This window comes from Bombus vancouverensis, chromosome 6 (assembly GCF_051014615.1).
Source record: "Bombus vancouverensis nearcticus chromosome 6, iyBomVanc1_principal, whole genome shotgun sequence".
In the NCBI taxonomy this organism is placed as follows: Eukaryota; Metazoa; Arthropoda; class Insecta; order Hymenoptera; family Apidae; genus Bombus; species Bombus vancouverensis.
This window is the reverse complement of record NC_134916.1, coordinates 8,135,927-8,147,323: the sequence shown is the minus strand read 5'-3', so window position 1 is coordinate 8,147,323 and position 11,397 is coordinate 8,135,927. Positions and strand designations below refer to the sequence as shown.

The 11,397-nt window shown below is 38.5% G+C and overlaps 1 protein-coding gene across 1 annotated transcript; it reads left to right on the top strand.

The window, feature by feature from the left end:
• Nucleotides 1-1,403: 1,403 nt before the first annotated feature.
• Nucleotides 1,404-10,870, top strand: nord (neuron derived neurotrophic factor nord). Its single transcript, XM_033336473.2, has 7 exons — nt 1,404-1,789; nt 5,754-5,884; nt 6,755-7,064; nt 7,678-7,921; nt 8,268-8,501; nt 9,200-9,355; nt 10,017-10,870. The coding sequence occupies exons 1-7, from the start codon at nt 1,497-1,499 to the stop codon at nt 10,383-10,385; spliced, it is 1,737 nt and encodes a 578-aa protein (XP_033192364.1). The 5' UTR covers nt 1,404-1,496; the 3' UTR covers nt 10,386-10,870.
• The last annotated feature ends 527 nt before the right edge of the window (nt 10,871-11,397 follow it).

The window sequence follows — 11,397 nt, the reverse complement described above, 5'->3', positions numbered from 1 at the left end:
TAGCCAGAGGTTCCCACACTGTAAGCCATGATTTATTGGCCTGCCACCCGCCAGACCTGCTGTCATCATCGTCCCATGGTTGGTCCAAGATACAGCGAAGCGTACCGTATATAACTTCCCTTTCTGCACGATCTTCGCGCCATATCAACTCCTTCTTTCCTCGCACCCCGGCGAAACAGGAAGGTCTCGTTCGATGCCGCTCTAAAACCGTCCATCCACCTTGTTTTACCTTATGTAGCCCGATATCTACCTATCTATCTCTCTCGTCGTTATTTAATAATTACCTCTTTCTTATCTCCCTCGCCAGCATTATCTCCGCGTAGGTAACACACACGGCTTCTGTTTTTCTCTTTCTCAAGCAAGGACGGCAGTGTTTATCGAACGGTACCTTTACTTCAAAGTTGATTCACTAGCGGTAACGCGGTTAGCCGCGTTTCGTAGAAATCGCCTCGAATTATTCTTTTTAGACTGCTGTTAATTGCGACCGTGTCTCTCGCCGTGAAGGCTGATACACTTGTGCGCTTGATGCATCCAGCAGGAATACTTATGACGTGAAAGTTTTACTTGTGTACTCAATTACGAATCAGGTTTCAACGATTCCGTGCCATAGGTCGTTACTCTTACCGTTCTCTGTACGTAATCGCTGCATGTACGCCATGCTACAAACATAAACAATTACACGCATAATCCAAACTTAGAGAAGTGGTCGCCTCATCTATCTTACTTGTACTATTCGAGGAAATGAAAGAGACGTTTCGTTTGCGTTCACCGTAAGACCCGATCCGAACGAACGGTGTAACGTGGTCATTTTCCAGCGGAGGCACAATAGGATTTAGCAGTTTCGATAAAGTTTCGATAGACGATCGTAATTGAATGTAAAAGTCCGGCGAATCGTCCAGCGAATCGTCTAGCGAATCACCGCTGCGAAATCTCTCGTCCCCATCGAGCGTAAAAGTCAAGGTGCACGATGGAGAAAAGCAAGAACGCAAGAAAGCGTCGAAGGGGTAAAGCCGCGAACAGCCCCTCGAGGACAACAGTGTTGGCACTTGCTTTTCGTCTCAGTGGACAAATTGGCGGAGACCTCGGCAACCATTCGTTCGTCTAAAATTCCTCGGAATCAGGGTCACCCACGTATATACACGTGCTAGCACATGTACGGCTAAACGTAACGAGTATATATGGTTTGGTCGCTCGTGGGGGACGAGGCAGGGTTGAGAGTAAGGGAAAGGAGGCAAGGACGAGGAGGGGAAGGAGGGTTCCTTCCAGAAGATGGGGCAAACACGAAGTCGCCTCGGTAGGAAGCGAAGAGGGGTTATTTCGTTTCGTCTCAGCGTGGTTTCCCAAGCGGCAGCCTCGCTCGCCGACTGGCATCGTCTACCGTTCGGCATACAGTCGAACTCGTTCGCCACTGAACGACGGACGTCGCGGCGTCGTCGTCGCCGCCCTTCTCATCCCACATATTTTCTCATCGCAGCTCAGGAAAATCGGTCACCACGATGCGTCACGCGCAACCACTCGGCTTCTTCCTTCTCGTATTTGTGTCAGTGTACGCGCGCCGTGCCACCGGTTGCGCTTTCTGCGAAACACTGTCCCAGCAACAGCTACAGCTGCGCCAGCTACAACAGTTGTCGCAGCAACAACCGCACCAGCAACAAGGGTACAAAACGATCGGTAGCCCGAGGCCTTTCGGTGCCGAGAAACCGACCAGGGTGCAAGAGTTCAACAGGACAGGCGTGCTGCACCCCGAGTACCAGATACCAGCTACGCTTCGCCCCGGTAACGTATCTCAGTGAGTATCTACCACCCTGTCTTTCTTCTTCTTTTACCAAGATTCGTCGATTAAATCTTCAACTTGATTTTGTAGCGCAACGTTTCAACGATTCTCCTTTCCCTCTCTTATTAATCGTTTCGTTGCTCTCATTAATCGAGAGAAATGTCTTCTAAACTTGTTCCCGCTTTATTATAATTAGCAAAGTTTTACCGACTTTCCTTTTCATCGGAATATAGAGCGCACTGTTTAAAATAATTCCGTTGTAACTTTGAATAGATCATACACACCACTGCCACATCTACTCGTTAAATCTATTTTGTAATTTTTAAATAATCCATCTGCCGCAATGATGTAAATTTAGTCTATATCGGTAAACTGTAAATTGGTTGTTTAGAGAATCGGTTAAACGCGTTCAAATTATCGCCGAATTGTTGACAGTAGCAATCGTGCAAACGATTGTCTTATCGAACAACAACGAAACGAATGGTGATTTTAACGTTTATTTCCTAGTTCTTTCTTTGCGAATAACGTTCCATTTGTTTCTTCCGTTGTGAAACGATAAAATTATTTTACACCGAAACACCACGGATTAAGTTACAATCCAATTCACTCGGATTGGAATGCCAAATCCTTTGGCCAAGCAATATAATAGAAACGTAGATACCCGTAGATTACATTACCGAGAACGTATTACACTTCTGACTATCGAGTATCGAGATACGCTAGAATGACTAATGTATCTTAGAAACTGCCAGTTCATCTATAATCTATGCAACTATCGTTCGTATACGAAAGAACAATTGGGATCAACTTAAATCGTGTTCTATCGTAATATATTACGAATATATATTACCAATGAAATCATTCGTTTGAAACATTTTTTACATCTTACTCGTAATAAGGGACCATAAACGAGATAACATGCAGTTTATCCTAAAATCCTCACTACAAACAAAGTTATTACTCGAGCAAGGGGAAAAAGGGGAAAGGTGTATTTTTGTACTTAAAAATCCAGATTTTCTTCTTGACAAAGTAACACTTTGATCTAAAGATAAACAACACCGCAAGAAAGGTGCATTCACTTTTCGCCGAACCATAGAAACAATTCGTGCGAATTTCGTTTGGGTTACATAGCTTGTTTATTCGATGCACGTGTACCCAAGCCTATGGAGCTTTGAACGTTTATACGAGAACGTCACGAACCCCGTACCGTGTTTCATCAACCGTAGCACAGATTTTACGAATGTAATTTGACTCGAATTACTGCTAGATGACATACATGTGTAATTCTCATGGTATCGCAGCAACTTCGAACGATCAGCAAAACTTTCGCGTTAATATGCTTGTTAAAATGATCCTTTAAACTTTCGTTACTGCGTTCCTTCACCATACATACCAATTTCTCTTCTTTACACGAATATCGTTTCACATGCATTAAACGGCATCTTTTACTCCAGTTAAACGAATATCATTCTATTGTTATACTATAAAATAATATGAAAAAAACGGGAACCAATTCGAAATACTTTTAGACACCGACCCTTATCGCTTGTTACTACGATAGTTGTGAAAGCGTATCGACCAATTCCGTCGTCATTTTTTCACCACCGAACAGTTACAATTATTAAAATTACTTGCGATAATATGTATATATATATAAGTGAATAAATCAGATACAAAGACGAAGCAACGTTCCGCTACTTTCGTTTCGAAGAGAAGATTCGAATACATCGGTAATCGCAGCGAATGAATTATTTTGATTGGAGATTGTTTTGTCGTTTCTACGTGATCGATTTTCATCTACAGTTATCGTTCTGTATGTCATAGGAAATTCTTACCAAATTTCTAAAAGGATAAAACTGATACCATAGGTCAAACTTTATTTTGCACTTGATGGTTTCGATGCATCGCGACGCTACGCATCATAAAGTTCTACTATCAGATGGTTTCCGTGAAACTCGTACGCAAGTCTAATTGCACAATTGCTCTGAACACTGAAACGCTAGGTTACGCGTTAAACTTGAACTTAACGTACGCGTGTATATTTAACTTTTGCAGAAGGCAGGTGCGTTTACAGAATCGAGCGCCTTAACAATTTTTCAATTATTTCGAAAACAGAGTAAATTAAAATCCTTGCAGTGTAAAACATGTAAACAAAGGCGTGTAATACGCTTTGATATTATATAGTCGAGAAAAACATCGTTATAAATTAACACCGTTAACGTTATATGACTAAATGAAGTAACACGAGTCGACAATATAATCTCCTTTTAACACGTGTAATCTCTTTTCCACCGTTGTCATTCGTAATCGTGACGGTCGTAAGAAAGTTTGAGAGAAACTGTAGCCAGAAACAACGATGAGAGACGACGATTGATCCGAAAGAATGAGTATGCACTTAGATCGGTGTATAAGTAACGAAGAAACAGAAGGATCGAACGGTCAGAATAAGCACACGCTATCTTTCTCGGGAACTTCATTCAGCCGGGGTTCGTCGTCCGGTCTCCCTCCCTCCCCTCCACCCCCTTCCTAGAACCCCCCTTGTTCCCCTCTCCTTCGTAACTCTCTCTCTCTCTCTCTCGCTCTCTCGCTCTCTCTCTCTCTCTTTCTCTCTCCCTCGGTGTAGGTTAAAGCGAAAGGTCGCGACGTTTCCTGGAAAGTGATGTCTAGGCTAAGGCGCGTGCGAAAAGGCGTCGCGATGCCACGCGTCGTAGGCTCTGCTATTGGCGTGGATTTCCACGAAAGTCGGTAGACGGCCTCGCGCTGCCGGCTGAATGACAGAATCAATTCGAGTCTGTCGTGGGACGAACCAAACGCCAAAATTAGACGACGGGGGTCGTGGATGCGCGACCCCAGACGCCGCGACGCCAGCATTGTGTGTAGACGCTAATTTTACAATAGCCGTTTCAGTGCCAGGCCGTGAACGAAGAGCACGTGTGGCGCGGCGCGGCGTCCCGACGCTCTCTCGGACTATGCTAACGGGACGAGCAGCGACGATGCGACGCGACGACGTTCGAAAGGATGATGGGGATACTAGCCGATGGGAGGGACAGATCTTGTTGGGTCGAAACAGAGACAGACAGACAGACAGACAGACGGACAGAGAGAGAAACAGTGACGGCTGTGTCGAGGCGTAAACTTAACCGGTACGATCTTTAAACGGGAACTTTTGTACGATCAAACATTATGACTAAATATAAACGACACGCTGCAATTGTATAGCCATTTATGCGCGCGCGTCCATGCCTATGTACCATGCATGTGTATGTATGTACGTTCGTTGGATTTATAATCTATTGTTATTCAGTAATTATTTGCCTTTGGATATTGAAAGATTATTCCGAATGTACGTCGTCCCAGCTTCTGACCGATGTTTGACGGTTTGTTGATACTTGATCGTGGCAGTAGCAACAATAAGATGATCGTTCTACTTTTCATTTAACAGCGGAAAAAAGAAATACCGCTGGTAAAGCTTTCACGTACAGAATTTATAACTGTACAAATATTCACGTACAAGTTCAGTAAAATTCCCTTTATCGGTTATTCTTTCTTATTTATAAACCTTGGTAACATTATCTCTTCTCATAATTCGTCTTTAAGGAGCCAAAAAAAAAGAAGAACAAAAAAGGGTAAATACCTCTTTATATCGATGACTATGATCCAAATTTTTCACATTTCCCTCGTAAAAAAACAATTTTTTGTTACATCGTGAAATACAATACTTAAAGCAGCGTGTAACTCTATTATTCTCTACTCTACTCTATTATTCTTCTATTATTAAATAGAAAATAGATATTTACATATATATATATATGTAAATATGTATGTATGTATAAAGAATACTTCAAAAACAGTTCACGATCTTTTTCATCTTTTTGTAGAAGCACGCCATTTAATTGAAATATTTCTTTGTATTTGTTTGGTTACGATTAATACGTATCGAACATTAATATTATACTGGATGCAGATAAAATTATTGCAGGTTCTATTACCTGAGTCCACGTGAAGGACCACCTCTCACGTTACTCGTTAGCCCATGTAGCGGGCCGATATCATGGACGGTCAGTTACGTCGAGCCACCGGAGAACATTGAAGAAACGGAAGGAGCAAAATGTACGGAGAACTTTAGGAATTGTTTCCTATATGATTAAAATCAATCAGTGAACCAAACGAACCTTGCTCCGTTAAACTTTAAAGTTTAAAGGAACAAAGCATGTGGTTTATTTATCAAGCTAAATGGATCGATTGATGGAGAGAAATGGTGGAGAGAAATACCATACGACCTAATGAAATTTCATATTTTTCAAGTTCATACCTTTATCATTTATAGTGTGTGTCAAATGCGATATTTTATCTTTGAATACAATTTATTTTTCTTTTATATTCCATACCTCGGATTTCTTTCATATTCTATACCCATTGTTTACACGAAAAAAGCCACCATTTCTCATTTTTACGTGTAAAAATATACATACACACACACACAACTATTATATATATATATATGTATATATATATATATATATATATTATAGTTTCTTTAATTATAAAATAAATATCTTCCAGTATAATCTCTATTTCATATACTTTCTCACGTCCAATTTTCAGTAAATTTTTATCCATACTTAAATCCATAGGTTCAAATATAAAACGAATAGCAGTATATCGTCCAATAATGTTTAGTAGAATTATTCAGTCGTTAAGTCCTTATCTAGAATTTATATGACCAAGCACAAATTGCTTTTCATCGAAACATGTAATAATTATGTTTTACCGAGGTTTCGTTATCTTTGCACCTATTTAAACGAGCGCTGTGGAAACAATACAAAATATTAGAAATCGATAAAGTTAGATTGGTAAAGTTAAAATGAAAAAGTAAAAAAGAGGAAAGAGGGAAAAAGAAGGAAAGTAAAAGAAACGTAAAACATCGACGTATCCAAGAGAGAATCTATGATAAAGTGTATATTATGATCGATACAACAGTTCAAACCCGGTGGCCAGTGAAGAGTTTGAAACCAGGCTCCCCTCTTTTCACGTACGAGGGTGCAGAGGATCAGAATTTTACGATATCAAAGACACGCGCTGGTCTTTATTGGTTCGAAATTAAATCCGTGAACCCTCCTGGTGCCAGTTTACAAAATTTAACACCGAGCACAGTACTGCTGTACGCCACGTCAAGCAGTTTGAGCCATATCCCGGAATTGTATGCAAACGAAATGGAAAATCGTCACCGCTCGTTAAGATTTCAACAACGAAGAAGCAAACGTCGGCTCACGATATCCTGGAATAAAAGGTATCGCTAATAATTTTCTTTTGACGCGCAAGTTGTTGGAAAACTTAGTTGTCACATTTAACGATAGTATCGTGTCCAGTTATTAATTAATTTAATTAATTCCAAGAGATAAAAATAATCGAAATGTAATAAAAATTGCCCTATCATATGGACATGTCGAGCTCGTAAATTGTAATTTCGATGTATTTGAGAGATACTTGACAAATTAAATCAAGCTCGATGCAATGTTGGACAAAAATTTTGTAATAGAAGCTTCGAAATCATTTCCTGCATACATATAAAGATGTCCAAACCTTGCTCGCTAATCTAACTCCATAGCAACGAATTAAACAAATTGCAGTTTTGGCAAATATCATTTGTTAAATTTATTTTAAAATTTTAAATGATAATAATAATAACAACATACAATAATCGATTATCGCTGGAACTCTACTATTCATATTTAAAAGGGTAATAGAAAGATCGATGTTTGAACAAAATAGAAATTAGAGGAATAAAGATTTTCCTTGGCTGGTAGACGAAATATCAAGTTTACGATTAACGTCCCAGCGAATTAAAATTGGCTTGTGTGATTCATGCCACGAATTCGACAAAAATCCATTTATTTTTACAGCAACATAGATCCCCACCTCTCGCATTACTGTTTAGCCGTGACATCAGGGTCTCAGGCTCACCCCTTGACCCTTTGCGCCGCGCAAAATGTTCTACGCGTTTACCAGCATTCGACGAAAGGGAGTTCCTCTTCTAAGGAACAGCAACATCGCGGCATTCCGGAAGGACTTCATTGCGTGCGTCAAACAAAATTGACGCTTCACAGGATGAAGTACGATACTACGTACAATGTTACCTTATACGTGGTTAGTAATTGCAACTAGAGAACACTTAATCCTATAATAAAGTGTTTGTATCGTGCCTTTTTCAGTAAAAGCAGCGAAAGAGAAGTAAACCGTTTCTCTTCTTGCTGGAACAGAGAAAAATGTCAGACACTCGAAAAACGAACCTTTTCCACGAGAATATTCATTTTTGAAAGCAGTCGTTTCTTTTTTTATTAGTTTAAGCGTATCGTTGATTTCAGTGTAGAAAACAGTTACTACTGTCTTTCTTCTGTATCTTAAAAGTCGCGCGTTCTTTCTTTTTTCTCTAGTTCAACTATTTTGTTGATATGTGAACGATACTTAGTCATTTATTTTTATTCTGTATCAGGTAAATACGAGAAATAATGTGTCAAATCGAATAGCGACTGACACGATCAAATTTCGGAAGACACCGGAATTAAGACTACGCACTGGACATTATACCACAGCTAATTTGCGCAAAACCGATGGATTCATCAGCTTCCATTATCGTCCTCCGGGAAATACTTCGAGCACCTTTCATATTCTTCCTTGCGGTGGTGGCATCGTTAGAGCAAAATTAAGTGGTCCAGGAATTTTAAGGGTAATAAAGCTTTTATAATCACTAGTCATAGCTGTATATTCAAAGATCTTTGTCGTTCGGAAATCAAAAACTCGACTCTTCATATCGCTGTTTGAAAAACTTTCTTCCATTATATCCATTATATTCATTAATATATATCACGTTTTTAAATGATTAGCACGATAATATGAGATTCGTTTATCTATACTAATACTAATATCTTACTTAGGTAATCAAGTAATTAAGTTCACTTACACGTTTTAACTTTTACGACCCGAAGTTAAAATGTTCCGAGGGTACGTGAAAATAATCAGATTTCTAGAACTCTGTATATTGTGAAGCGAATTAAACCGATACGTTAAAGTATTGAAACGATCCTAAAGTTGGGAGGAAAAAAGACTTTCGTGAAAACTATATTCTACGATGTAATTTTCAATTTCGCAAAAGTGAAAAATATAATTTAAATGATCTAGGTAACATATACATGTTAGTATGTAATACATTAACGCCGTTACATAATGCGATGAAAGCAATTATACGGCTTTTATACCGAACCGCATATTTGCGATAGTAAATCTATGGATGTAAGCAAATTAATTTCTTAAGGGGCTAATATTACCTAGATTTCTTACTTAAGGAACAGTCTTACTGAAATAGCGAAACGAAAAATTATTGGCATTGATATCGAACTATTATAGACAATTTACAAACATTTGTAGGAAAAGGAGGTAGTAGGATATGCATCGTTAAGAGTACCACCTTTAACATCAGGGAAGACGTACACATTACGGATATCCGCTACACCACAGGAATTAGTACGAGTATCTGCCATTAAAGTACTAGCCACCCAACAATCATCCGCGATATATCCACAGGTATTTCATGCAAATTAATGACATGCTGAATAACATTGAAAGCGTAAAATTGCTTTCTAAGTACGCTAGAATTTTGATAACGAACGAAACGATCAACGATTTCACATCGAAACGATACGCTATCGCAAAACTCTATTTAAAAATAGAGTTTTTAAAATGAGCTATCGCTTGTTTGGTGTCGTTATGTCTATCTTAACTCAAGTATGTTGCATGTGTCGCGTGTTAAACAACTGTAAATAGAGAAATTAGTTTATTATTTATTGAAGCACAGGCGAAACGAAATAATATCTATTCGCTGATTGCCACATAAACATCGATATATTCATAAGCTTTATACATACCTACTACTTTTGCATTATTCGTTTACCTTTAACACGAATGTGTACATAAAATTACCACGGTACATAAGATAGATGCTTCTAATTGGATGAAATTATTAGAAAACTTAACACTGTTTACGATCTGTATATAGAACACTGTATATAGAATGGGTATACAGATACGATCAGCTGTTTAAGAAAAAGAATTCTTGTCATCGACATTTTTGTAGATAAATAGAATTAGATGAATCTTAATTTCGAGAAGCGTGTTAAGAGTGTTCGATTAGTTAAGGGTGATTCTACAAGTGAAAATGTAGAAAGGCTGTGAACACTTTGTTTAGATTCCATCTAAAAGTGCGCCACGGGAGTACAGATCCTTAAGAACTTGCCACGAAGTGACAGTAGGGGTAGAGTCGGCAGGTTCTGCTAAGTATTGCATCCTCGTACGAGAGTTAAAGAGCAGTTCGTCATTGGCCAGCATGACAACAATTCCAGACCAATGCGGTCTTCATCGTCGACGACGTTCCGAGTATACGTTCGAGGTCTGCGAAGAGAAACAGAGTCCATCGAAAGATCGAGCGCTTCCGTTTACCCTTAAAAGATTACAGCCAGGGAAATCTTATCTCTTACAAATTACAGCTCAATTAAAGGGACAATCTTTGTCCTATCCGTTGTTGACCGTACGCACTCGACGTTCTTGTCTACCTTGATAATCATCGAGGAAAATAGGCATAGGAACTTTGATCGCACGATATATTACTCCGTTTAGAACTTTGTATTTCCTATTCTTAACTAATAAATTCTGATATTCTCTTTCTTTCTTATGATGAAACGAACGCACAGACAATCGATCGATTACTAGTAATTATTTGGAGATACACTATGACGAATTGTAGAAAGTTAAGATCTTTTGAATATAACTTGTATAGAATTCTGCTGTTTAGATGCAATCTTATTTAAAACGTGCTCCTTTATTTTACGGACAATGTCCGATTTAAAATATCGGTCAGAATATAGAAACAGAAATTATTGAGAATATAAGAAGAATTATCCTAAGCGAATATTATGTACGATAACAAAGATATTTCTATTTTTGAAAACCGTGGTGCGAATTACTTGTTAGTTCTCCCAGTTTGAATGTTCATTAATGAATTGTTTAAACAGCCAACATTTAGAAGTCATCGAGTCTTTAAATTCCCAATACACGCACGAATCTATTTTCACTGAGATCTATTCGTTGTTACGAACAAAATTTACGTGTCACTGTTTCATTTAAAGATTACTCCGATAGAATGATATGTATTTATCAATGTGTAGTATAAGTAAATTAATGTTCGATAATCGCTTTGCTATAAAAGAAGAAAAAAAGACACTATTCTTGTTATAAAAATATGTTACTCCATCTCGAGGCTAAATCTAGTCTAGATTTACATTGCTATCGTAATCCAATAACGTTTACCTGCAATTTCTACTTTTTCTCTCCAGCGTAAGACAGGTTTTCACTACTTAATTCTTCTGCAACGACAAACACGCATTAACAATATCGTTGACCTAGAAACAAGTAACATTTACACTGTAAATACAACGTTATCTTATGTAATAAAATGTGACACATAAGAACAGCACTATGAACTACCATAGCACTATATGTATAGCACGGTGCTGCTGATCACGATTATGCGTACTGTATAATTGCAAATAACCATTTTGTTGTTCAATACG